At 57.9% G+C, this 26665-nt stretch overlaps 2 protein-coding genes across 5 annotated transcripts in view; one reads left to right on the top strand and one right to left on the bottom strand.

Moving 5' to 3' along the window:
- Window positions 1–15758, bottom strand: part of DEAF1 (DEAF1 transcription factor) — a 44735-nt gene extending 28977 nt beyond the window's left edge. For both annotated transcript variants that reach the window (XM_039470462.2, XM_074401893.1), the window contains exons 1-8: window positions 15298–15758; window positions 11365–11462; window positions 8645–8774; window positions 8236–8382; window positions 7388–7527; window positions 6128–6193; window positions 2581–2707; window positions 1511–1639 (exon numbers count right to left, since the gene is read on the bottom strand). In XM_039470462.2, the coding sequence (XP_039326396.1) occupies window positions 1511–1639; window positions 2581–2707; window positions 6128–6193; window positions 7388–7527; window positions 8236–8382; window positions 8645–8774; window positions 11365–11462; window positions 15298–15586 (1126 nt within the window). In that variant the 5' untranslated portion in view covers window positions 15587–15758. The remainder of the gene's footprint in view (window positions 1–1510; window positions 1640–2580; window positions 2708–6127; window positions 6194–7387; window positions 7528–8235; window positions 8383–8644; window positions 8775–11364; window positions 11463–15297) is intronic.
- Window positions 15759–16049: 291 nt separating this feature from the next.
- TMEM80 (transmembrane protein 80) lies at window positions 16050–24788 on the top strand. Of its 3 annotated transcripts, XM_039470465.2 has the most exons (6): window positions 16050–16388; window positions 20152–20171; window positions 21351–21444; window positions 21785–21877; window positions 23748–23949; window positions 24585–24788. In XM_039470465.2, exons 1-6 carry the CDS (start codon window positions 16151–16153, stop codon window positions 24592–24594), a joined length of 657 nt encoding a protein of 218 aa, XP_039326399.1. In that variant the 5' UTR covers window positions 16050–16150; the 3' UTR covers window positions 24595–24788. The 3 variants fall into 3 exon arrangements, with proteins under 3 accessions (XP_039326399.1, XP_039326400.1, XP_074257995.1); XM_039470466.2 differs by having other exon boundaries at window positions 23748–24788; XM_074401894.1 differs by having other exon boundaries at window positions 16340–16388; window positions 20152–21444; window positions 23748–24788.
- Window positions 24789–26665: the final 1877 nt, after the last annotated feature.

Genomic DNA, 26665 nt, shown 5'->3' with positions numbered 1-26665 from the left:
CAAAATATCTCGCTCGATGGCTGTGCCATTTAATACACAAGAGTAGCTTGTGGCCCCTCATGGCTACCAAGTCCCTGAAATGTGGTGAGCCTGAAGTGCTGACATGGTAGGATTGGTGACATTCAGGTGAAATAAAATATATTATGGAAATTAGTTCCAGCTATTTCCTTGATTTTTCTCAATGTGGCTACTAGAATATTTTCCAGTGTGCATCTGGCTAGGATGCATTTCTGTTGCACAACCCTGGTCAAAAGCAGGGGCCAGGCCAGGCGCGGTGGCTCACTCCTGTTATCCCAGCACTTTGGGAGGCTGAGGCGGGCGGATCATGAGGTCAGGAGTGTGAGACCAGCCTGGCCAACGTGGTGAAACCCCATCTCTACTAAAAATACAAAAATTAGGCTGGGCGCGGTGGCTCAAGCCTGTAATCCCAGCACTTTGGGAGGCCGAGACGGGTGGATCACAAAGTCAGGAGATCGAGACCATCCTGGTCAACATGGTGAAACCCTGTCTCTACTAAAAATACAAAAAAAAAATTAGCTGGGCATGGTGGCGCGTGCCTGTAATCCCAGCTACTCAGGAGGCTGAGGCAGGAGAATTGCCTGAGCCCAGGAGGCGGAGGTTGCGGTGAGCAGAGATCGCGCCATTGCACTCCAGCCTGGGTAACAAGAGCGAAACTCCGTCTCGGAAAAAAAAAAAAAAAAAATCAGCGGGGCGTGGTGGTATGCATCTGTAATCCCAGCTGCTTGGGAGGCAGAGGCAGGAAAATTGCTTGAACCCGGGAGGCGGAGGTTCCGTGAGTCGAGATGGCACCATTGTACTGCAACCTGGGTGACAAAAGCAAGACTCGATCCCAAAAAACAAAAATAAACAGGAGCCAGAAGATGGAGAGTATTTTCAGCTTTGCCAGCTCTGGGGTTTCTCACAAGTAACCCACTCCCACAAGCTGACCCCACGCACACTGAACCACCCACTGGATCACCCACCAGATGTGGCTCACATGCTGCCCCCACAGCAAACGCCTGGTTCCAGGCCCCACTTCAGGTGCCCAGCAGCCGACGCAGTCCAAAGTGGTATTGGTGATGTGATGTCACAGCCAAGGACGCACTGAGGACATGTTGAATTGGGTGATGTGATGTCACAGTCAAGGACGCACTGAGGACGTGAGAATTGGGTGATGTGATGTCACAGTCAAGGACGCACTGAGGACGTGTGAATTGGGTGATGTGATGTCACAGACAAGGACGCACTGAGGACGTGTGAATTGGGTGATGTGATGTCACAGTCAAGGACGCACTGAGGACGTGAGAATTGGGTGATGTGATGTCACAGTCAAGGGCCACTGAGGACGTGAGAATTGGGTGATGTGATGTCACAGACAAGGGCCACTCAGGATGTGAGAATTGGGTGATGTGATGTCACAGACAAGGGCCACTCAGGATGTGAGAATTGGGTGATGTGATGTCAGAAAATGGCGCCCTGACGATGTCAGGTAGGCACTGGAGCAGCTCACCTGTGGCTCCTGTGAAGACATCGCCCTGGGCCGGACTCTCGGATATGACAGCAGTGGCCTCCACGGTGGATGCTCGGTCAAAGGTCAGTGCCCCGGAGGTTGTGATTTGTCCTGAGGGGGTCACGGTGACTGGAAAGGCAGAAGCACATTTCACGTGGCCAGGCCAGACAGTGGTGCCCATGGCACACAGGTCCTGTGCTACCCACGGGCGCCGATCATTGTGGAGGCCTGGGCTGAAGCGCGGGCAGCGGTCGCCATACCCTCACATGTGAAGGACGTGGGAGAAAGCCCAGACCTTGGAGAACACCCCACAGAAGAAAGCCAGGATGGCAGCTGGCCACCATCAATTGTTATGTTTACATTGTGAGCCATGGCAGTGTGCTGCCAGCCAGAATCAAATAAAACTTTAAATGATTTTTAAATAGTTGTGGTTTGAATCAAGAAAGTCTTTCATCCAAGGTGAAGGTAAAAAGCGGCCGCGGCCTACAGCACGGCTGCCTCTTCGGCCCAAGAGAAATCCCAGCAATGGATGGAGACTCCGCTGCCATGGAACAGTGCCCACACCTACCACCCAGGCCTCGGGAAGGAGCCGACAGGGCGTTTCAGAAAGACCTTGCTCTATCAATGCAAAAGTCCAGACTTATATTAGCTAAGGCTCATGACGAAGACATTTTCTCTTATTACTGCCTCTCCCTGTTTAAATCTGGTCTGTACAAAAAATAAACACATGAGCTGGGCATGGTGGCACCTGCCTGTGGTCCCAGCTACTTGGGAGGCTGAGATGGGAGGAAGCTGGGGCAGCAGTGAGCAGGGATCCTGACGCTGCCCTCCAGCCCAGCCACAGACAAGCCCCCAGACGTCTCTGCAGGCCTTGCCCAGCGGCCTGAGAACCAGTCACCTACGACACACTTGTCAGGAAATGTCCCCAATCACGTGCAGGGCACTGGGCATGGCGCTCCTCACACTGGCAAACAGCCCAGGACAGGGCCAACAGTGCCCGGGTCCCAGGGAAGCACTGGACAGCGCTTAGGCCGCCTCAGTAAACCAGAGCCGTGTGTTCTCAAACTCACAGGTGGTGGCCGCGGTGGCTGGAAGCAGGGTGATATTCTTGGGAGAGTCCTTCTTCACGGGCGCTGTGGGCAGCTCATTCTCCTTCTTGCGCCTTTTGTAAGGCACAAAAAGCCTGACAGGGCCACTCTGGGGGAGAAAGGCAGAGTTGGACAGGCCGCCACGTTCATGTGTGCAAAAGCTATGCTGCTCCTTATATGGGGGCACCTCAGGGTGTGTGAGTCACACGGTGAGACCCCAGCAAGAAGGTAATCGCCCCTAAAGTTCCCACCTCTTTAGGCCCTAAATCCCCTAAAATGACAGAAAGGATAATTTTAAAAAGAACATATGGGCTGGGCGTGGTGGCTCATGCCTGGAATCCCAGCACTTGGGAGGCCGAGGTGGGTGGATCACCTGAGGTCAGGAGTTCGAGACCAGCCTGGTCAACATGGTAAAACCCTGTCTCTACTAAAAATACAGAAATTCCAGATGTGGTGGTGCACACCTGTAATCCCAGTTACTCGGGAGGCTGAGGCAGGAGAATCGCTTGTACCTGGGAGGCGGAGGCTGTAGTGAGCCAAAATCGCGCCAATGCACTCCAGCCTGGGCGACAGAGCGAGAACCCATCTCAAAAACAGACAAACAAACAAACAATTTCTATCTGTTCATTGACTCTCCAGTTAAGGAGACACTGTCTTCAGGCCTTCCAGGAAGTCTCTCGCTGTGGCTTCCCTCAGTCCTCTGAACGTATTTAGGGTGGCTACTGAAGCCTTTGTCTGTTAACCCCACATGGGGCCCTCTCCCAGGCACTGCCTGCTGCCTGCTTTCTTCCTGTGCACGGTTCTCTCTTTCTGGGTTCCTCACGGGTCTTGGAAGCTTAAGAACCACACAATGCAGGCGAGACATGGTGGCAACGGCGGAAAGCGGTTCTCCTTCCTCTGGGCTCCCCGCTACCACTTGCTCGTTGATCATTCAAGGACGGGCTGGACTTTGCTGAGCCCCATTCTCCTGTGGCAGCCTTTGCTGCAGCTCCCCGGAGCGCTCCGCCCTGGGGGTGTGCAGTCCCCTCCGGCCGCGGGGGTTCTGGCTGTCTCTCTCCCTGATCTCTGTCAAGCTGTTGGTTTAGTGAAGTGTCAGAATCAACTCACCGCCAGCTGTTTGCTCCATGACTTCCAACGGTGCCCTGGGGCACACGCTGCTCCACCAAGCGAGCCAGTGAAATTAGGACTTCTTTACCAAGGGGTCAGAGCTTTAAGGTTTGTTCCCCAGGTGGGTTCTCAGCTGTGGCTTTCCTTAGCGAGATCTCTGGTAAACTTGCTGACCTACAGCTGAGTTTCCTGCTCTAATGGCGCTGCCGGCCTTAGCTGCTTGCCACCAGAATGTCCACTGCTCTCCAGGGCACTTTCAGGCTTCAACATCCCCGTACTGTTTCAAATCACGTCAGGTCCTTTGGGAAGGGCTTTGGAGCTCTCTGTCCTTACAGCCTCTCTTGGGCTGAATGTCTGAGCCCCTGCTCCAGACCTGGACATAGGGATGGTGCTTGCACCTGTCAGGGAGCCCTGCTGCATTAGCAGGACTCTGCGTGGGGGCAGCAGCCTCTCACCACATGGACCCTCCACCCCATGGGTAACCTGGGTTGAGGGAAATTGGGGCCTCCCTATGCTTGGCCTGCCATGCCTGGGTAAAGCCTCTGCCCCCTGAGTGGGGCTGACTTCAGAGGTTTTCCAGACACACTTCCGTGGAATTGACTGCCACTTGGAGCTGAAGGGGTGGAGAAATGCTGGTGGCCGGTGCCTCCCAGTGGGTACCACACCCCTTGACGGGCAGCAGTGAGGAGTGGGAGCCCTGTTTTATTGGCCACAATCATATGGAGGAGTGGCGCCTCCTCCATGGGGAGCTGGTGGCAGAAAGGGAGGGAGGGAGCTGGTCATCGTGCAAATCCCACAACCTCACTGTTCTTCCCAAGACTTAGGACATTTTCTTGGATGTCTCTTTATTTGCTGTATGCCCCTAGGGCAATTTCCAGAGGCTTTCAGGGCTTATTTTAAAAATAATATTCACTAGTTATTTCTCTGGGGAGTCAGTCATCACACAGTGATTCCAGAAGTGGAATCCAAAAGTTTTAAAATTTGATAAAGTCCAACCTAAGAAATCCTAGTTCTAACTGCAGGTAAGGAATATTTTCCAATGTGTTTTCTCCTCAAAGTGTTATCGTTTTACCTTTTACTTTAGATCCATGGCCCATTTGGAATTCACTTTTGTCTAAAGTGTGAAGCTGCGGTCATCCTTTGTCTCGGCCTGTGAACGTGCAGTCACTCCCAGGCCAGGTGCTGGCGTCCGCCATGATGCTCCAGGCAGACCCAGATCCGGGGGTCTCTCCCTCTGCCAGCACCACAGGGTCCTGATTAATGTCACGACCTATAAGCCTTAAGACCCCACAATGCGATTTTACCCATTTTAGACTTTTATTTCAAAACTGTTTTGGCTTTTTTATTTCCTTTACCTTTCTAAATAAATTTTAAAATCAGCTTGTCTGCATCTACAAAGAATTGTTGCAATTTTGATAATAATTGTGTTAAACCTAGGAATCAACTTGGGAAAAAGTCACATCTTTACTCTACTGAGTCTTCCAATTCGCAGACACAGAATGTCTTCTGAAGTATTTGAATCTTCCCCAGCCTCTTTCTTCAGCATTTTCGAGTCTTCCACATACACACCCTGCACATGATTTCCTAGGTCAGCACCCAGGCCCCCCAGTGTTTTGGAGCCGCTGAAAATGATCCACTGGCAGGCTAAACCGCCAGACGGGACTGAGGCGGTCTCCCTGCTCTTCACTCCTGCAGCGTCTCTGTGTCTCACCTGCTGGCTTTTCCAAATCAGCTTCAACATTACTTCACGTTCACAAGAAGTTTTTTCCACTAGAATCACATGAAACCTATATATGAACTAGACAATTCTAGAATGTTTAGTTTTTCACCCCAAGGACACGGTAGGTCTCTTCGTGATTTTTTTGTTTTGTTTTGTTTTGTTTTGTTTTTGAGGTTGAGTCTCGCCAGGCTGGAGTGCAGTGGCGAGATCTCGGCTCACCACAACCTCCGCCTCCTGGATTCAAGTGATTCTCCTGCCTCAGCCTCCTGAGTAGCTGGGATTACAGGTGCCCGCAACAACACCCGGCTAATTTTCATATTTTTAGTAGAAACAGGGGTTCCACGATGTTGGCCAGGCTGTTCTTAGACTCCTGACCTCATGATCCACCCGCCTCGGCCACCAAAGTGCTGCGATCACAGGTGTGACCCACTGTGCCTGGCCCCACTTTTCATTATTTAAGGAGCTTTCCATAAATGCTCTTTGAACAACATCTTGGGGACCAGCCATGTGCCCCCATCGAGACGTCAGGATTCACTGTGGTGTATCCGGGAGCAGGGGCAGAGGAGCCCAGAGAAGGGAGGACACATCTCTGTCCCAGGCAGAAGGCAGGACGGAAGCAGCCAAGAGGCCGAGGGCTGTGGGACCCACCGAGCCACCCCGGCCCCACCGAGTGCTCCTGCTCCAGACGTGCTGGCAGCTTACCAAGGTCATGTCGTCGCAGCAGGCGGCACAGGTGCAAGAGGCGGCGTGAGGGTTTAAGATCCCGTCCTGAAACGTACAAAGTACCATGACGCCTTAGAAAGTCAGCCCCTAACGTGAATCGTTCAAGACTAGATTTCGACCAGTTTTACCACTTACCTGCCATTCACAAACATAAAAATTCTTTTTCTTTTTTTTGAGACAGGGTCTTGTTCAGTAGCCCAGGCTGGAGTGCAGTGGCACCTTCTTGGCTCACTGCAGGCTCCGCCTCCCCAGCGCAAGTGAATCTCCTGCCTCAGCCTCCCAAGAAGCTGGGATTACAGGCCTGCACCACCACACTTGGATAATTTTTATATTTTTAGTGGAGACAGGGTTTTCCCACGTTGGCCAGGCTGGTCTCGAACTCCTGGCCTCAAGCAATCCACCTGCCTCAGTCTTCTGAAGTGCTGGGAGAAGTGCTGGGAGAAGTGCTGGGAGATGTGCTGGGATTATAGGCATGAACCACGGCACCCAACTTAATAAAAATAAAAATTCTGAGAAATCAGGGCCAGGTGCTGTCTTTACTAAAAATACAAAACAATTAGCTGGGCATGGTAGCTCATGCCTGTAGTCCCTGCTACTGGGGAGGATCAGGCAGGAGGATAGTTTAAACCCAGGAGGCAGAAGTTACAGTGAGCCGAGATCATGCCAATGCATTCCAGTCTGGGTGACACAGTGAGACTGCCTCAAAAAAAAAAAAAAAACAACCAGTAACTTCCAGAGCCTTCTCTTTTTCACAATGCCATTATTGGTGGTAGGATCCACCTCTTTTCTTTCAAGAATTTGCAAAAGACTCTACAAGAACTGATTCCTTAATACCCCCCAAGGAACTAAACTGGAATAGGAATTAGAAGGCCTCTTCTCTTAGGAGCAGACTGAAGAGAAGTCAGGTGACTTTGAAAGGCTCACAGGCACTCAAACAGACGCCGTGACCTTCACTTCTACTCTTCTCATTTTCTGTGTATTTGCACCTACTCTGTGCCCGGCGCTGTGACCTCGTGCACTCCTCCCAACAATCCTCCCGGGTCAAACCACCATCACCCCATGTCCCATCAGGAAACTGAAATACAGAGAGGGCAGCTCGCCCAGTGTTACACTGGCAGCGAGCGGAGGCCTCAAACCCCATCTGTCTGACCCCGTGGTCTTTCCGCGCCGATAGCCGGGCCACCTAGAAGGGCCCCATGTCTGAGCTGCGTGCTGAGCACGGGTGGGCGCGTCCGGTACCTGGATGAGGCACTGCAGGGGCCGGCCTGCGTAGCGAATGCTTCTCTTCCAGTCCTTACTGCTGGCTCTTCCTGCCATGGCCTCAAACTCCGTGGGACTGTACCAGTTCTCCCCCTGCTTGATGCACCGCCCCCGGCCACCTGCAGGGAAGGGCAGCAGTCATGACGACAGCAGGTGGGAATGTCGCGCCGCAGTCCCCTCCCTCCTGGCACCTCCTCTGCTGCTCCACCAGCACCAGCGCTCCAGTGGCTCACGCAATCTCACTCACCCGTGTGCTTGGCCTCGACAGTCACGTCTGAGCCACCACGGGTCTCCCTTTGTGGCCTGTGCCTCTGACCCCATGTGATCTCTCCACCCACTGTCTGCAGTCACTGAAAGCTCAACCCGTCCCACACTGAGCACCTCTGGTACCTACTTCCAGAACCTTGGTACCTACAAGTCCCAAGGTGACCTGGCAGTTGGAGGAACACGTCCCAGCCCTGCCTCCCTCCTGCTACCTCTCCCGCCTGTCTCCCATCCCATGGGTCATGACGGCTTCTCAGCTCACCTCCAAATGGTTCCCGGGCCCATCCCTGCCCTGCGCCTCTCCAAGGCCTCAGCTCCAGTTCACAGGAAATGGGTGTCACTTGCACCTATGTCTTTTTAACTAGTACTATATGCCAGGACTTCCATCTTTCCCAGCCCCCAATTTATCCTAGGATTACAAATGGGAGTACAGCTTTGAGGTCTGAAGCTGCAGTCCTCACCCGAGCCCGGCCTGCCCCTGCGCGGCGTCCTCACCCGAGCCCGGCCTGCCCCTGCGCGGCGTCCTCACCCGAGCCCGGCCTGTCCCTGCGCGGCGTCCTCACCTGAGCCGAGCCTGCTCTTGTACAGCGTGCCGCTGATGTTCCGACATCGCACGGGTAGCTCGCTGTCGTACACGGAGGGGTCCCAGTTGTATTTGGTTCCACCTTTTTCTTGGCCGGGAGCCAGAGGAGTTGGAGGAGACTGAGGCCCTTGGGCAGAGAAGAGCATGAGGTGAGAGGCGGGCGGCAGCTGGGGAAGTACAGCACCCACCTCCCCGCAGCACCGCCTCCTGCCACTGCAGAGAAACTTCTCAGCCAGGAAAATCTCACGGCTTCTACTTAAAATCTATTAATATCTGCTATCCGAAATTTACCACAAAAAGAAACAAACAAACAATTAAACCCCTGAAATAAATTCTAGATACTCTGAAACGTGTTCTGCCCATGGCCTAGGGTGCAGGCACTGCTATACCTGGGGTGAGGGGGGCCGCTGGGCCCTTCAGCCCGGTGGTCTCCACGATGCTGCCATCCGTGTGGACGACGATCAGTGTGGCTTTTTCGGTGTTCAGGCTGTCCCCGATCTGAAGGGCTGTCCTACCAGACTGGAAGAAAAAATGGCTCCGTCAGGTCACGTCTGAGCAGGACACCGGCCTGTCACTGAGCCCAGCTGTGTTGCCTCCAGCAAGGCTCTGGCTGTTATACCAAGAAGGGCCGCTGACCTAGGCATCCTGTATCTTTTCCAAAGACACCTCCAAGAGACTTAAAAACAGAGCCCAGAGCAAGAACAGACAATGCCTGCGTCTGCGTGGTGCTGAGGGAAATGCGTGCCTCCGTTTGTTACGGGGAAATAATACATGTGCTCTGCAAACAGGAAACACCCTAACTTCCACCTGAGCAGCTCCCACAAGGTCAGTCTTCATGGAGGGTTTCCAGCAGACCAAGATGGCCGCCACAGACAAGGCCTCATGCAGGCCTCCCTCTCAGGCCCTGGCCCCAGAGGCCCCTACAGATGGCGGCTAGAGACCAGGGCCTCAAATCCGCATTTCCACACTGGCTGAAGGATGCTGCTGACTGCTGACTGCTTCCTCTGGGCAGGTCCCAAAATCACTCTTGAAACTGTACAGACCCCGCCACAGGCAGCAGAGTCCCCATGCCCACCCAGCACTGCTGGAACCTTACCCCCACCCTGGCCACGGCATCCAGCAAACTCCGGCCTCCTGGCTCTGTTCACCCAACTGCGGGGCAGACCAGAGATCTCCGGGGGCCTCTCCAAACCCAGCGTTCCGGGTGCTCCAAGGTTTTCATTTTGAATATGAAACCAACTGAGGCAAAGCGGGAAGACAACTGTTTCTCACATCTGAAAATGTCACTTTCACATCAGGGCACTAAGCAGTTTATCACGGAGTTGAGGGACCCCCAACACACATGCCTGGCGCCTGGTCTCCCGGGGGTCCGAGGGCCAACATCTCACACCGGGGGTCCCACCCGTGCCTGAGTCACCACAGATCTGTGGCTCTTTGCTGAGAAAGGAAATGTCTCGTGATTAAGAGTCACAGGGTATTTTTCTTAGGAAGGGAACATACAGTTATTTGAGAGCACATCCTGCTGGGCTGTCAGTTTCCAAACAGGAACACACCAGTCTCTGGTCTTCCTGGCCTGGAGGGAAGAAGACCAGCCTCGCCCTGTGCAAGCCACCCCTGCTCCCTGACATCAGCACATTCCAGGCACCCATAGGTGCCCCTCCTAGGAGATGAGGAGACCCCAGACCCCACTGCCAGGAAGGAGCAGCCTGACTGAAAGGACAGATGGCCATGTGGCCGTGGGTCAGCTTGTGTGTGTCCCAACACCCATCAGAACTAAACCAAGTTTCTCGGCTGGGCGCAGTGGCTCACGCCTGTGATCCCAGCATACTGGGAGGCCAAGGTGGTAACTGCCTGAGGTCAGGAGTTCAAGACCAGTCTGGACAACATGGTGAACCCAGGAGGTAGAGGTTGCAATGAACCGAGATTGCAGCACTGCACTCCAGCACGGCTGACAGAGTGAGACTCCATCTCAAAAAAAGAGAAAGGAAGAAACCGACTTTCCAAGTTCCGCACACTTTTACTGAAGTCCTTCACAAGTTTCCTGTTTGCTGCCATTCTAACAATAACTCTGCTTTCCAGCCAGGCATGGTAGCTCACGCCTGTAATCCCAGCACTGTGGGAGGCCGAGGCAGGTGGATCACCTGAGGTCAGGAGTTTAAGACCAGCCTGGCCAACATGGCGAAACCCTGTCTCTAATAAAAATACAAAAATTAGCCTGGCATGGTGGCAGGTGTCTGTAATCCCAGCTACTCAGGAGGCTGAGGCACAAGAATGGCTTGAACTCACATGGCAGAGGTTGCAGTGAGCCGAGACTGCACCACAGCACTCCAGTCTACGTGACAGAGTGAGACTCCGTCTCAAAAACAAAACAAACAAATAGTCCACTTTCAGGTATACGGAGATGATGTCACAGGTGTGCAATCAAGGCGGAAAAGACTGTAAGTAACAGGTGCCAGTGGACCCAGGGAAAACCCCTTTCTGGGACTGGACCCACCACGGCGTCTGCCACTTAGAAACAAGGTTGCCTGCCCTGGTTGACTGGGTGTCCCCAGAATCGCCGAAGGCCCCACATATAACACATAAAGCAGGCTGATACGACACGATTGTGAAAGACCTCTCAACGTGCCACAGACACTATCTGCAACGCAGCTGGCTCCCAGCAGTTTCCTAAACACACAGCAGTAGGGCCTGCAGAATGAAGGTGCAAGGGAGGCTGCACCAGACGCTACGAGAACAGGACGTGCTGGGGGAGCGGGATGCTTCTCTCCACGGCCCGGCAGCTCCAGCACCAAGGGGCACAGGCAGGCTGGGCCTCGAGCAGAAGCTGATCTGTGGCCTGACGGCAGCCTGGGCTGGGTCGGGAGCTGGGGGTCCCCGCCCGGCGCAGGCCACAGCCCATCTGGCGAGGTGTGACTCTTCGACTGGCCTTCCATGGGCAGGCAGCTTCTACCCCGGCTCCGCTTTCTCCCACCTCAGCACAGCCCGACGGCTTCTGAGAGCGGAGTGAGCCGGTGCGTCCTCCCGAGCTCACAGGGCAGACGCTGGCACGGCAGGCTGAGCCCCGGTGTGGCACCAACCCCGCTGGGCTATGCCCCCCGGAGCAGCTTACCAGAACGTGTCCTGAGATGGATGCCGCGTTCGCCACAGACGTGGTGAAGACGTTATCCGCGGCGGCCCCCACGTTAGCCACTGTCACTGTGGTCACCTCTGCAACAGAAGAATCTCATTGAACAAGGGACAAAAGCTAGAACTGATGAAGCAAACAACCTCACTCGGGTGCTTCAAACAAAGTGACCCCCCAGGTACGTGCATTTGCAACCGGGAAGAGCTTACACTTCCCTAAAACACTCCATCAACGTCTCTGGTCCACAGTCTCAGCCATTCGGCTCTTCCAGGAAAGGACAGGAAATCTATCCTTCCCAGTAAAGCTCTTTACAACCACCCCGCCTCCACCCCAAATGCTCTACGAAACCACCAATGGGCTTCCATCTCCTATGGCGCCGCTGTGAGTCCTGCTGGTCAGGTGTGCCCTGCGCCTACATGGAGCTCTCGGCCTCCCCACAGGTAAGGACACCTCTTGGACCCACTCTCGCAGCCCACTTCCCGCCTCTCCTCCAACACAGGGGTCAGGCCACCACCGACAGGTGACCTCGGCCCCAAGCTCACTGTCCTTGCCCTTGGTCTCTAACCCCTTCCTACTAAAAAGTGCATCCAACCGGGCCAGGCGCGGTGGCTCACACCTGTAATCCCAGCACTTTGGGAGGCCGAGGCGGGTGGATCACGAGGTCAAGAGATGGAGACCATCCTGGCCAACATGGTGAAACCCCATCTCTACTAAAAATACAAAAAATTAGCTGGGTGTGGTGGCATGCACCTGTAGTCTCAGCTGCTTGGAAGGCTGAGGCAGGAAAATTGCTTGAACCCAGGAGATGGAGGTTGCAGGAAGCCGAGATCGTGCCACTGCAATCCAGCCTGGTGACAGAGTAAGACTCCGTCTCAAAAAAAAAAAAGTGCATCCAACCTGCCTATGCCCCTTGGTGCCACCCACCCCACCCCCTACAGCATGGAACTCAGCCCCCTGGCATGCAGACAGGACAGGTCTCACAGAGCTCAGCTGCACCCCACCTCCCACCACCTGTCACCCCAGATAGGTCCCGCAGCTCCAGCCTCTGTGTGCAGCCCTGCCGCCAACATCCCAAACCCTCCTCTCTGCCTCTGCAAAGCCTTTCCTTTTGTTTCTAGACCAAGCAAGGGACTCTTCTGTCACCCAGTGTTCTAGAATGTCCTTGCCCAGGGCAATCTCTGGCACACAGCAGATGCTTAAAAGATACTGGTTGAATGAGTCCTGACCACACCATTAACCCAGCACTCACCAAACAGCCCTAAAAATGCCTGTTCGCTATCTGTCTCCACTAGCAGACCATACCAGGCACACGGCTAACTCACCCTCACCTCTCGGCAGCAAAAGGCCCGGCAGGCGGTGCCAGGCCACGGTGAGTGCGGAATGCCAGGTTCATGGCAGCCCTGGGCACCTGCCCAAAGCTGTTACTCAAACCTGGAAACTACTTAACTTCAGCTATTCGCAATTTGTAAAACATATTAAAATGCTTTTACCACATCAAAACACAACTACAATATTCTGCAGTAGAAAACATACGTCAACATGTTTCTCTGACATCATGACAGACAGCATCATATTTCCTTTCCACATTCAGAAAAATACGTGCAAAAGGCCGGGCGCGGTGGCTCATGCCTGTAATCCCAGTTCTTTGGGAGGCCAAGGCGGGTGGATCACGAGGTCAGGAGTTCAAGACCAGCCTGACCAACATGGTGAAGCCCCATCTCTCCTAAAAATACAAAAATAACCCGGGCATGGTGGCGGGCACCTACAACCCCCAGCTACTCAGGAGGCTGACGCAGGAGAATCACTTGAACCCAGGAAGTGGAGGTTGCAGGGAGCTGAGATCACACCACTGCACTCCAGCCTGGGCGACAGAGTGAACTCCATCTCAAAAAGAGAGAAAGAAACGTGCAAAAATGATAAAAACTTGAAGTAAACCTCATGGCCCCAAATCTCAATGTCAAACCAGAGTTTATGAGCAAAAGCCAACCTCTGAGAGTCACCAAGCCTTCCCACACTTGTTTTCCTCAACCAGCCAAACAAGCAGCAGTGACCCCCTTGCCTCCGAAGGCCCACTCAGCTGGCCACGCGCAGCCCAGTCGCTGCTGCCGACCCCCACCCCGCCCCAGGCCGAGCAAGCACCCAGAGCACCTGCGAGGCCCTGACACCCGGCACGCCCACCAGGCGCCCTAGGGAGAAGCTCCAAACAGGCAACAGGCATCTCCAGGGCTCTGCACCCTCGGCTGCCGGCCCCTGGGGCCGCTCGGGAGCTCCAGCCCGGAAGGGTGCCGGGTGTGGGGAAGCCGGTGGGTGGGGAGGCCTACGCCCCACTGACCCCAGGGCGGGACACAGAGGCGGCGGGACAGGCTGCAGCGGACCGCCCCTGCCCCGCGAGCATCTGTGGGCTCTGCCGGGGCTCCCGGTGCTTTGGAGCCTGAGAAGGAGGCTGCTCTGTGTGCCAAGAAACTACCAGCAGTTTATACAAAAATATGGGCTGGCAACCCACAGCGGCCTCCCCGAAGGAAGCCAGACGGGACGGGGGCGGGAGGAGCAGGTCCTTAAGGAGAAGGCAGGAGGAAGGAGGGGGACTGGGCGGGGAGCCTGCACAGGTGGCTCTGCGGCCCCCGCGGGCCCCCACAGCCACGCTGACCTCAGGCAGCAAGGCCTCCAGCAGGCCGCCCACCCGGCTCCCCAGCGCTCAGGTCGCGCTTCTCCGGGACAGGTGGGTGAGGGGAACCAGGATGGACCAGGGCAGGCGCAGGGGCAGGGGCAGGGGCGGGGCAGGGCGGCGGTCCCAGGCGAGGCTGCCGCAAAGAAAAGGGGCGGGGCGGGGGGGCCAGGTGAGGCTGGGAGGGTTACCTGGGGCAGGTGTGGGGGCGGGTGTGCAGGGCGGGTCGGTCCCGTGGGGCAGGTGTGAGGGGCAGGTTTGAGGGACAGGTGTGTGGGGTGGTGTGAGCGGCGCGCCAGTCACGTGGGGCGGTGTGCGGGCGGGCCGGTCACGTGGGGCAGGTGTGAGGGGCGGGTGGGGCGGGCCGGTCACGTGGGGCAGGTGTGAGGGGCGGTGTGCGGGCGGGTCAGTCACGTGGGACAGGTGTGAGGGGCAGGTGTGAGGGGTGGGTGGGGCGGGCCGGTCACGTGGGCAGGCGTGCGGGGCAGGTGTGAAGGGCGGGCCGGTTACGTGGGACAGGTGTGAGGGGCAGGAGGGGCAGGTGTGAGGGGCGGGTGGGGCGGGGCCGGTCACATGGGGCAGGCGTGCGGGGCAGGTGTGAGGGGCGGGTGCGGCGGGCCGGTCACGTGGGACAGGTGTGAGGGGCGGGAGGGGCAGGTGTGAGGGGCGGGTGGGGCGGGCCGGTCACGTGGGACAGGTGTGAGGGGCGGGCCGGTTACGTGGGACAGGTGTGAGAGGCGGGAGGGGCAGGTGTGCAGGGCAGGTGTGAGGGGCGGGTGGGGCGGGCCGGTCACGTGGGGCAGGTGTGAGGGGCAGGTGGGGCGGGCCGGTCACGTGGGGCAGGTGTGAGGGGCGGGAGGGGCAGGTGTGAGGGGCGTGGGGCGGGCCAGTCACGTGGGACAGGTGTGAGGGGTGGGAGGGGCAGGTGTGAGGGGCGGGTGGGGCGGGCCAGGTGTGAGGGGCAGGTGTGAGGGGTGGGTGGGACGGGCTGGTCACGTGGGGCAGGTGTGAGGTGCAGGAGGGACAGGTGTGAGGGGCGGGTGGGGCGGGCCGGTCACGTGGGGCAGGTGTGAGGGGCGGGAGGGACAGGTGTGAGGGGCAGGTGTGAGGTGCGGGCCGGTCACGTGGGGCAGGTGTGCGGGGCAGGTGTGAGGGGCGGGTGGGGCGGGTGGGGCGGGCCGGTCACGCGGGGCAGGTGTGCAGGGCAGGCGCGCGGGAACCGGGCGAGGCAAGAGGCCGGCGGGCGCACTTGCCTGCAAAGGCTGCAGCAGCGGCGGCCTCGTCGGGGCCGGGCAGGGCCTCGGCGCCCATGTCCATGTGCCCGGGCTCCGCCGCCATCACCGCCACTGCCGTGACCCGCGGCGTCTCCCGCTCCGCCTCCGAGTCTGCGTCCTCCTCCGAGTCCTCGTCCCTGCTCAGCACCGGCTCCTCCGCATCGCCTCCCGCCGCGGCCGCGGCCGCCGCCGCCACAGCGGCCGCGGCCGCCACCGCCGCCGCCTCAGCCAGGCCCAGCTGCTTTGCCGCCGAGTCCGAGTCCTCCATCCGGACTCCGCCGAGCCCTCCCGAAGGCGCCGTCCGGGGCCGCCCGAAGCGCCGGTCGCGGGGCCCGAAGCGGGGTCCGAAGAGGACGCCCGAGCTGGGCCGAGGCCGCCCGAAGCCGCCGCCCGAACAGGGGCCGAAAAGGCAGCCAGCCGCCGAGCGGAGCCGAGTCGAACCCGGCCACCGAGCGGAGCCGAGTCGAACCGAGGCTGACCGAGCAGGGGCCGAAACTGCACGAAGCCGCCGAGCCGAGACACAGTCCGGAACCGAGGAGGGTCGAAGCTACCCGAAGTGGGAAGCCGAGTCAGTCCGAATAGGTCCGAGTCCGCACGAGGGTTTCCGAGAAGCTCGGCCCAGCTCTCCTCACTGCCTAAGAGGCTGAGGCGACTGTCGTTCCCGGCCGACAGGGCTGGACGGCTCTGGGCAGATTCCCGCTGGCGCTCGACGCAATTCGGCCTCTCACAGAGAGCCCAGTGCCGCGGGCTTCGCCCGTTCCCGCTGCCGGCGGGAGCCGAGTCAACCCGACACCGAGCCGAGCCGAGCCGAGCCGAATGTCCCCGAGCCCGAATGCTCCGGAACCTCGGCTCTCCGCCTCCTCCCTTCCGAAAGTGCCCGAGCGCTCCCGGACAGACTAATCGGGCCTCGGCCGTGGCTCGGACGTCCGCTCCGAAACGCGGCACGGTCGGGCCCGTTCGTCAGGAGACGCGAAAATGGCCGAGGGAGCGCGAGCGGCGCAGGCTCAGAGGCTGTCGGGATCGCGACGGACCGGCGGGCGGGGCGGCCAAGATGGCGGCCGCGCGGCGAGGTGAGCTCCGGCGGGGCGGGGGGCTTCCGAGCTGGCGGCGGCGGGCGCGGCGTCGCCGTGCGGTGGCAGTCCGGCTTCCGTTCTCGGTGCGCGCACGGGGCTGTGCCGCCGCCTCTGCGTGAGCGAGGCGGCTCCGTCGCCCCGCCGAGAAGCGCGGCCGGCCCGGGTGGCGGGCGGCTGGCCCCGGGGAGGGCGGGTGCGGAGCGCCCCCGGGGCGGCTGTGGGGGCCCCGGTCCCCGGCAGCTTCTGTGGGGACACGTGGGCGGGACGGGCGCGGGGCTCCGGTAGCCTTGGACTCCTCGCCCAAGAAAACGGCCCCTGCCCGTGCCCCGGCCGCCCCGCCGCCCCGGCCGAGGGGCGCCTCCGAGAGGAGGGACGGGCAGGCCGGGGCGGGAGTCGGGCAGGCCGGGCCGGAGTCGGGCAGGCCGGGGCGGGAGTCGGGCAGGCCGGGGCGGGAGTCGGGCAGGCCGGGCCGGAGTCGGCCATCCCGCCGAGGAGCCTTCCGCTGCCGGCCGCGCAGTCGTCAGAGCTCCGTCTGCAGGGGAGAGAATGGCGGCTCCCAGGCCGGCGGCCGCTCGCCCGCAGGTCGGTCTGTGTGTCTCCGCTGCTTAGAGACTAAGGTTAGGGGCCGCGCGGCGGCTCGCGCCGGTCATCCCAGCACTTTGGGAGGCCGAGGCGGGCGGATCACGAGGTCGAGAGATCGAGACCATCCTGGTCCACATGGTGACACCCCGTCTCTACTAAAAATACAAAAAATTAGCTGGGCATGGTGGCGCGTGCCTGTAATCCCAGCTACTCAGGAGGCTGAGGCAGGAGAATTGCCTGAGCCCAGGAGGCGGAGGTTGCGGTGAGCCGAGATCGCGCCATTGCACTCCAGCCTGGGTAACAAGAGCGAAACTCCGTCTCAAAAAAAAAAAAAAAAAAAAAAGTTTATCCATGTGTCAGAATGGGTTTTGTGGATTCGCAGTTTGCCTCTTGCATATTGGAATGTCCAGTATTTCAGGTACTGTGTTGAAGCATAAACAGTCCCCAAGCTGGCCGGGCGCGGTGGCTCAAGCCTGTAATCCCAGCACTTTGGGAGGCCGAGGCGGGTGGATCACAAGGTCGAGAGATTGAGACCATCCTGGTCAACATGGTGAAACCCCGTCTCTACTAAAAATACAAAAAATTAGCTGGGCATGGTGGCGCGTGCCTGTAATCCCAGCTACTCAGGAGGCTGAGGCAGGAGAATTGCCTGAACCCAGGAGGCGGAGGTTGCGGTGAGCCGAGATCGCGCCATTGCACTCCAGCCTGGGTAACAAGAGCGAAACTCCGTCTCAAAAAAAAAAGAAAAAGATTAAGGTTAGGTCGGCCGCCGCGGCGCGCGCCCGCAGTCCCACGACTTTGGGAGGCTGAGGCTGCAGGATCGTCTGAGACCAGCCTGGGCCGCACAGCAAGACCCCTCTCTACCCAGGATCCGTGAACACCGGCCAGGCAAGGGGGCGCGCGCCTGTGCTGTCAGCCACGCTGAAGGCTGAGCGCCTGGCGGGTCATTGAGCCTGGGAGGTCGAGGCTTCAGCGAGCCGGCATCGCCCCACGGCACTCCAGCCTGGGCGACAGAGAGAGACCTGCCTCTACCGAAAAATTTAAACTAGCCCGAGGAGGCTGAGGCTGGCGGATCACTTGAGCCCAGAAGGTCGAGGCTGCCATGAGCTGTGGTCTCAGGCCACTGCACTCCAGCCTGGGTAACAGCAACACCGTCTCCAAAAAAATTAAGCGAATCCCAGAACAAGATATTTTCACACACCTTGTCCATTACATCACGGAAGACATTTGTTCCCTTTTACTTGCATGCTTAACTTCTGTCCTGCCGAGGCTTTTATACAGTTGTTTTTCCCAAGCCCCACAACTTCAGTCTATCACAGTGAACGGCTAGCACATGGCAGATACGTTGGAATTGTTTAAGAAGCCCGCCTTTGGCCCGCGGAGTGGCTCATGCCCGTAATCCCAGCACTTTGGGAGGCCGAGGCGAGCGGATCACCTGAGATCAGGAGTTCCAGACCAACCTGACCAACATGGAGAAACCCCATCTCTACTAAAAATACAAAATTGCTTGGGTGTGGTAGCACATGCCTGTAGTCCCAGCTACTCGGGAAGCTGAGGCAGTAGAATGGCTTGAACCTGGGAGGCAGCGGTTGTGGTGAGCCGAGATTGCGCCACTGCACTCCAGCCTGGACCACAGAGTGAAACTTTATCTTAAAAAAAAAAAAAAAAAAAACACCAACCTTTCTTTTTTTTTTTTTTTGGTGAGACAGTCTTGTTCTATCGCCCAGGCTGGAGTGCAGTGGCGCAATCTCGGCTCACTGCAACCTCTGCCTCCTGGGTTCAAGCGATTCTTCTGTCTCAACCTCCTGAGTAGCTGGGACCACAGGCACACACCACCACGCCTGGCTAAGTTTTGTATTTTTAGTAAAGATGGGGTTTCACCATGTTGGCCAGGCTGGTCTCGAACTCCTGACCTCATGATCCACCTACCTCAGCCTCCCAAAGTGCTGGGATTACAGGCATGAGCCACTTTGCCTGGCCAAAGAACCCAACCTTTAAGAAAAGGATCAGAAGGGAGGAAACCCCAATTAATGCAAAATCAGCACAAATAATGATAGGTATCTAGGTAGCCCGGTTTAAGAACAGATCAGGTTTAATGAGTGGCCTGCCGGTAATACGATTCGATGTGGTTTGCAGTGCCCTTGGCTTTCTGCTTCCAGCAGGTGCCGCCTCCCAGGAACCCAGTTCTGAGCCTCTCATGCCAATGTCCTGTGTTTACTGGCTTAAGACTCTTGCCCGTGTGAGATTCCACAAACGCGCACAATAAGGCCCCAGATCCGCCCAAAAAGACAAAAATCTCACTGAGGCCGGGTTTCTGTTCTGCCCTCCCTGGTGCTGAAGGGGAAATGGAAGAGGCTGTGTTCAGGTGGCTGTCCTGCCTGCGGCCCAGGGGTGCTGCCCAGCTTCAGAAGTTGAGGAGAGCTGCTGTTTGGGTAGCTTCAGGGCGCAGCTTAAGCCTCCTTTTATGAGAGGTTTTCCCCCAGTTCTAGATCAGTGTTGGTGGACCCACACACATAGAGACGTGCGCATATCACATGTGCAACTCGCATGGGCCCTTTTCAGACAGTTAATCCCACCCGGGCCATGGTGGATCCCGGTTGAGGCAGAGGAGTCTTCAGATGCAAAACCGCAGAATCAGAAACGAGGGAAGAGGCTCCACTCACTAGGGCTTCCTGTCGCCCCAGGTGGGTGGGAGAAGGTGCAGGGGTTGCACGTTGGACTGCGGCACTGCTGGTTTGGAAAAATTCTTATTTTTGGAGGGGTATTTGGGGATAACGTTTCAGAGGAATCCAAATGTCTGTTATCAATTACGGAAAAAGATTTGTTACAACCCAAGTCTAGTCCCGTCTGTGGCAAGTACGGAGAAGCGTCAGAGGCTGAGGAGCGCTGCTGTTCGGGCAGCTTCGGGGCGCTGCTTTCCCTGAGGGCCGGCTGGAGGGTTCACTTTCCACCCACCCCCATACTCAGGGTCTGTAGCCTCAGGTTCCGAAAGGCAGAGACTGCTGCGTCACTGAAGGATGGACAGAGAGGCGGTGGAGCAGGCCCACAGTGCATGTGTGCTGCTTTCTACACACATGACATCAAAGGAGAATAAAGCGGGTGGTTCCTGTCTAGAGCAAGACGCAGGAAAGCATCCTGGTGGCTGTCAGGCCTTGCTCACGGACACCTTCTCTTCCAGGGAGAGGCTCCTCCACCATGGTATCCTGCTGCGTGCCCTCCAGGACAGCTGCCACGCGGAGCGTCTGCCTCACCCCCACTGATTTCCCTAAGTTCCACATACTAATTCCACTTCTGAGGGGGTGTTCCTCGGCAGATTTAGAGTTGACATAACTTCCTCCGGTTGGTGTGCTGGCTCCATCCCCCCGCTGCTGAGGCCTGTGTGCACAAAGTGGCTTAGCATGCCCAACTGCCCAGCTGCCAAGGGGTGGCCACCTGCCTCTGTCCTGGCCACTAGTGGCAGGAAGGTGGAAACACCCCACTTTGTATGTCCACAGATTGATTCTGTTTTATGTTTGTCTATGTATTTTTAAGGATGGAGCCTTGATCTCATCCAGGCTGGAGTGCAGCAAACGCAGGTCACTGCGGCCTTGGCCTGAAGCGCCGGCATCACAGGTGTGAGCCGCTGGGCCTGGCCGCAGTGTGAAACGTACACAGCCCGGGAAATGGCTAGCAGATACTTCAGTGCCCCAAACAGAAATATATTTTCTCTGAAGAGAATGAAAAAAGTGGCCAGACATGGCGGCTCACACCTGTAATCCCAGCACTTTGGGAGGCTGTGGTGGATGGATCACTTGATGCCAGGAGTTTGAGACCAGGCAGGCCAACACGGTGAAATCCTGGCCCTACTAAAAATACAAAAAATTAGCCGGGTGTGGTGGTGCATGCCTGTAAGCCCAGCTACTCAGGAGGCTGAGGCAGAAGAATCACTTGAACCTGGGAAGCGGAGGTTGCAGTGAGCCGAAATCACGCCACTGCACTCCAGCCTGCGAAACAGAGCAAGATTCTGTCAAAAAAAAAAGAAAGAAAATGACAAAGTTATTTTTTCTAACTCGTAACTGGGACAAGAGTCAGGGTAACATCACTGGGGGTGCCATTGTGTGGAGGCTGTTCCGTAACCAGTCCTGTCCACAGTCACTGAGGGCAGGGGCTTCGGTGTGCAGACCGCGTTGTTCTGGGATGGGGGGGGGGTCCACAAAGGCCCTGCTGACTCATGGGACCACATTTGCCTCAAGCATAGTGATAGAAGCCCCAGAAAGACTGGGAGCCGTGCCAGGTCCCCGTGACCCCCTGGAAACATGGCAGAACCAGCCCTTCCTGTCAGCACCTGGGAGGCTGCTCCCAAGCCTGTTGAGCCTGGGATCCTTAGCCATTCACCAGCTCTCTTCGGTTCCCCTTCAAATGCTCTTTTACGTCAGCGGAACATACTGCACCCTGTATTTCCTCGCCACGCTCCTGATAATCACATATAAAAGTAAGTCAGGGCTGGGCGTGGTGGCTCACACTTGATCATCCCAACGGTTTGGGAGGCTGGGGTGGGTGGATCACTTGAGGTCAGGAGTTCAAGTCCAGCCTGGCCACCATGGTACCTTGTCTCTACCAAAAACACAAAAAGTAGCCGGGCATGGGGGCAGGTGCCTGTAATCCCAGCTGCTTAGGAGGCTGAGTGGGAGGATTGCAGCGACCCAAGATCGTGCCCTTGCACTATAGCCTTGGAGATAGAGCAAGACCCTGTCTCAGAACAGAAGAGGAAACGGCAGGTTGAGGCTGCTGCCGCCCTGGTAACGTGTCCTTTCTCCGCCCGTGCCCTTCAGGTCAGGTGTTCAGCTATCCTCACCGCTGCCTGGTGCTCGATCTCGCTCTGCTGCTTCTCATGGGGATTCTGGAAGCTGTTCGGTTGTATCTGGGTGAGTGGACAGTCAGACTGAGGAGCTTGTGATAGGAGTTGCTGTCTGCTACCACAGCCTTTAAATATGCATTTTTTCATAGAATGGTTCTTGGAGACATTTTTATCCGACTGCTAACCCGGTTGCCTTGCAGGCTCTCCTTACAGTGTCATTATTAATTGAGAAGTTTTGTCCCAGAGACAAGTAACACTAGGGGCATCGCTGGGGAGACCGTTTGGAAGTATGTCCTGCAGAACCCAGCCCACCACCACATCCAGAGCTCCAGAATATTCACCTGCGCCCCTTCCATTCCCTTGGCCTCAGCTGTCTGAGGAGGAAGGCCTGGAGAGTTCTGCCAGGTCCCAAGGAGGCAGGGTCTAGAGAGATGGGAGCACCCCCCAGCCTCCCCAGTCCAACTCTAGCGGTCCCCAAGTCTGCAGCCCCTTCAAGTGGCCTACTTTTTTGGGGGGTCTCACTCTGTTGCCCAGGCTGGAGTGCATTGGTACTATCACAGCTCACTGCAGCGTTGACCTCCTGGGCTCAAGTGATCCTCTCCCCTCAGCCCTCCCGCTCCTCCCAAGTAGCTGTGACTACAGGCACCAGCTACCACGCCCAGCTAATTATTATTATTATTATTTTTTTATATATAGAGACAAGGTGACAGGGTTTCACGTGTTGCCCTGGCTGGTCTTGAACTCCTGGGCTCAAGAGATCTGCCCACCTTGGCCTCCCGGAGTGCCCGGCCCTTACTCCCTTTTTTTAACCACATAGTTTATTCATTTGATTTTCTCTGGGTTGGCTGTGTGGGCGGAGGTGAGTTTGGTTTCACCCTCCTCGGAGCTCACCTTTGTGGCCCGCAGGGTCCTCCTGACTTCTAGCCCTCTGCATGCTCATGGTCACAGCACGTGTGTCTGTGAAGCGCTGCACTTCCATGGGGACACGGCAGGCACATCTGAGGCACTTTGCACCTGCCAGGCTGGAATCGTAGGCCCCTCTTGTTCACACACACACACACCCATGAGGCCCAATGTCCAATGAAGAGCCGAGGCTACAGGGAAGGTTGGCCCCCCTTCTGCTTGTCATGAGGCCTCAGACCCCACTAGGAGGATGGAGGCGGTCCTCTCAGCTGCCCGTCCCGTCCCGTCCCGCCCCAACGCGGGGTGCCCGGCTGTCCGTGCCCGTCCTGACCCACTTCGGGATGCCTGACTGTCCGTGCCTCGCCTGTGCTGGCAGATGGTGCCTGAGCCTCTGCAGCTTGCTGCCCAGGGCCACACTGCTGGGAGGGTACCGGTGCTACTGTGGCACAAGCCTTGGGTCTTGGCCCGCCCCAACGTGGTGGGGGCAGCGTGTATCCTGGCCCTTCAGAGTCTGCTAGGCCAACAGGGACCCTCCCCAAGCACACCACACTCTGCAGGGTCTCCAGGCACCTGGGCTCAGCTGGTGACTAACCCATTTGTTTGCTAAACACACAGTTTTGTTTTTAATATGTATTCATGAATGTTTCCAGAACTGGCCTTGGACCAGAGAAAAATATTTTTGGGATTTTTCAAAAAAATCCCTTCAGTTCCACTTGGAAGTAGGAAAAGGTGGCAGATGCACTTGAATCATTTCAGAAACCAAAGTCGCCACGTCCACACAGCCGGCCACAGGACCCAGAGGCGGGTCAGCCATGGTGCTGCAGGGGCACCTTCCCAGGAGGGGCTCATGCCGTGCCGCACGTGCTCTCTGGCACTGCTGGGTTCTGGGTGCCCCCCGGGGCAGTTTCCCTGGGATTCCCCGGGCCGGAGGGGTGCAGGCCAAGGAGCTGCTCTGGTCCCAGCAGGCACCCACGGGTGGTGGGCATGGGAAGCGCCCTGCCCCACTCTCACTCCCCTTTTGCTCTGTTCTCCAGGCACCAGGGGCAACCTGACAGAGGCTGAGAGGCCGCTGGCCGCCAGCCTGGCCCTCACGGCTGGCACCGCCCTCCTCTCTGCCCACTTCCTGCTGTGGCAGACCCTGGTGCTGTGGGTGGACTGGGCCCTCAGCGCCACGCTCCTGGCGCTCCACAGCCTGGAGGCCCTGCTGCAGGTGGTTGCCGTGGCCGCCTTCACCAGGTAGCTGCGGGCACCCAGGACACCCCACACTGGGGCCCCCTCCTGGCCGGCCAGACCAGCTGTCACCTCCCATTTCCTGGACCAGAAGGGCACTTTTCCTAGTGATTGGCCGTAGATGGTTCTGGATGGTTCCGTCTGCCTTGGCAGGGGTGGGAGCAGGAGCCAAGGCAGAATAAAATGCTGGAGGTCCCAGTGTTGGGGACAGTGGCAGGGACCACAGGGAACTGCCCTCGAGGTGAGGCTCAGAAGTGTGTGCTCAGCCCTGTCAGGGTCTGGCTTCAGCAGCCAGGCCTCCATGGACCCCACGAGCCCCCAGGGCCGAGAGGGAGGACAGAGCCCCTCAGAGCAGAGGCCTCGTCTCTCAGCATTCCCCATCACCCCTCCTTCCCCGACGGTCCTACTGTGTGTTCTGGGAACCCCGTTTACTCCATGGCCAGGCCCCAGCCACGGTTCCGAGTCGGGAAGGAAGAGCAGGCTGGCGTGGGCCTTGTGCTCGGAGCGCCCCCAGCTCTGGCTCGCGGGCGGGCAGGCCCGGGTGCAGTAGTGCACTCTGGGTTCCAAAAGCAATACATGCAAACAAGCCAGCAGCTCCGGGGTCGGAATTTCCGCCTCAGCCACGCTCCTCCCGTCCTCAGGGGCTTCTGAGGAGAGGTCAAGGCTGAGGCCGGGATGGGACCGCCGGGGAGAGCAGCTGCCGGGCTCGCGTTCTCAGCCTCCGTCCGTGAACATTTTAGCAACTTTTGCCTTTTGCACTTTGTCCTAAACAAATTCTGTCCGTGATTTTTTTCTCCAGTCCCGGATTTACTGTAAGTTCCCCTTATAAAGTATCTAAACTGTCACTTGTAGTAGTTGTCCTTCATTTGCTTCTGTGGTGTTTTCTATGTTAGGAATAATTACATCCAAGTATCTAGAGATTTTCTCTTTATTGCATTTTGTAAATAAAGAACCGCGTGTGCCTCTGAATTTCTGCTGGCGATGGCCACCTACCCCACCCCATCTCCAGTTCTGCCTCCCCAGGAGGGAGCGCACCCTGCTTGCCATTACTCCGGTCCCGGCGGGCCTCACCCTCTGGCGCTGGCTGCCTTTGTCCGAGACGCCCTGGGCCCCCTCCACTCGGTGGACTTCTGGGCCTCCCCCGGAGCTCCCTCAGCTAGGGTGGCCGTGCCGGCAGCCCCTCAGCAGCCTTCCCTGCCTGTGCTCGTGGAAGGACCTGGTTGCCGTGCGCTGACTTTCTTTGACCTGCCTGTGGCCCCCGAGCCCACATGAGCTGCAGGACGGCCTGAGGACTGGTGCCCTTGCAGCAAAGCCCCACACACCAGTGCCAGAGCACCTCCCTCACCAGCGCCCGCTGCCCTGCACACTCCTGCCTGGACTTGCAGACGACCAGCTGGGCATGCCTGCCACCTGAAGGACTCAGCCCAGGGACCACATGGGCTGCAGAAGGGCCTCCTCCCTGAGGCTGGAGACCTGTTGCCTTTGTGGCTAATGGATCCTGACACCTCCAGTCTCAGTGGGTGCACAGAGGCCGGGGTCACCTGTTCCACAGGGAACGCCATGGCTCCAGGTATCCCAGAGTGGGTGGGGCCCGTGAGACCAACCTGGACTGTTTTCTGAGGGCAGGCCGGCACTCACAGTCCCAGTATAGACACGTGTATGGGTGGAGAGGGACCCCCTTGAGGGCAGGCCAGCACTCAGTCCCAGTATAGACACATGTATGGGTGGAGAGACCCCCTTGAGGGCAGGCCGGCACTCACAGTCCCACTATAGACAACATGTATGGGTGGAGAGACCCCCTTGAGAGCAGGCCGGCACTCACAGTTGCACTGTAGACACTGTGCATGGGTGGAGAGGAACCCCCTTGAGAGCAGGCCGGCACTCACAGTTGCACTGTAGACACCGTGCATGGGTGGAGAGGAACCCCCTTGAGGGCAGGCCGGCACTCACAGTTGCACTGTAGACACTGTGCATGGGTGGAGAGGAACCCCCTTGAGGGCAGGCCGGCACTCACAGTCCCACTATAGACACATGTATGGGTGGAGAGGAACCCCCTTGAGGGCAGGCCGGCACTCACAGTTGCACTGTAGACACCGTGCATGGGTGGAGAGGAACCCCCTTGAGGGCAGGCCAGCGCTCACAATCATGGGTGGAGAACCCCCTCGGCTGTGCCCTCTTGGCCACTCCCGGCTGTGCCTCCAGGGAGGGTGAGGGCACCGTGGGGTTGGGGTGCTTGACCCCTGTGCTCTGGGTCAGGCAAGATCACAGGTGGAGCAGGATCATGCCAGGTTCTAGGAGATCAAACTGCAAAGGCCATAAACCAGGAAGCCAGGCCTTGCTGAGGCTCAGGGGCAGGCACTGGCCCGAAGGAGGAGGGCCACTTCCTGCCACCCCTCCGCGGAGCTCACCTGCGGCGCCTCCCCAGGAAGTGCTCTGGCCAGCCCAGGTAAACGCACGAGCCCTGCCCCTCTGGGACCACAGCCCGGGGACCCAGACTCTTAGCCACTCATTCCCTCCCCTGCCCAGGAGCCTCGGGTCCCTGCATGGGCCTGAGGTGCCCTGTGCCCTTCACCTCCTCCTTGCCCAGTTCTGCATGGCAGCCGGTTACCCGCTGTGTCCACTGCACCCTGGCCCTGTTCTGAGGGTCAGAGCCGCTGAGGCGGAAGGGCCATCCTGCGAGCCAGGTGGATGAGGACAGAACCAGGCAGTCCCCCTGCTGTGG

The sequence above is a fragment of the Saimiri boliviensis genome, chromosome 6 (assembly GCF_048565385.1).
Source record: "Saimiri boliviensis isolate mSaiBol1 chromosome 6, mSaiBol1.pri, whole genome shotgun sequence".
Lineage (NCBI taxonomy): Eukaryota > Metazoa > Chordata > Mammalia > Primates > Cebidae > Saimiri > Saimiri boliviensis.
Note: the sequence above shows the minus strand (reverse complement) of the source record. Positions and strands in the feature narration are given on the sequence as shown.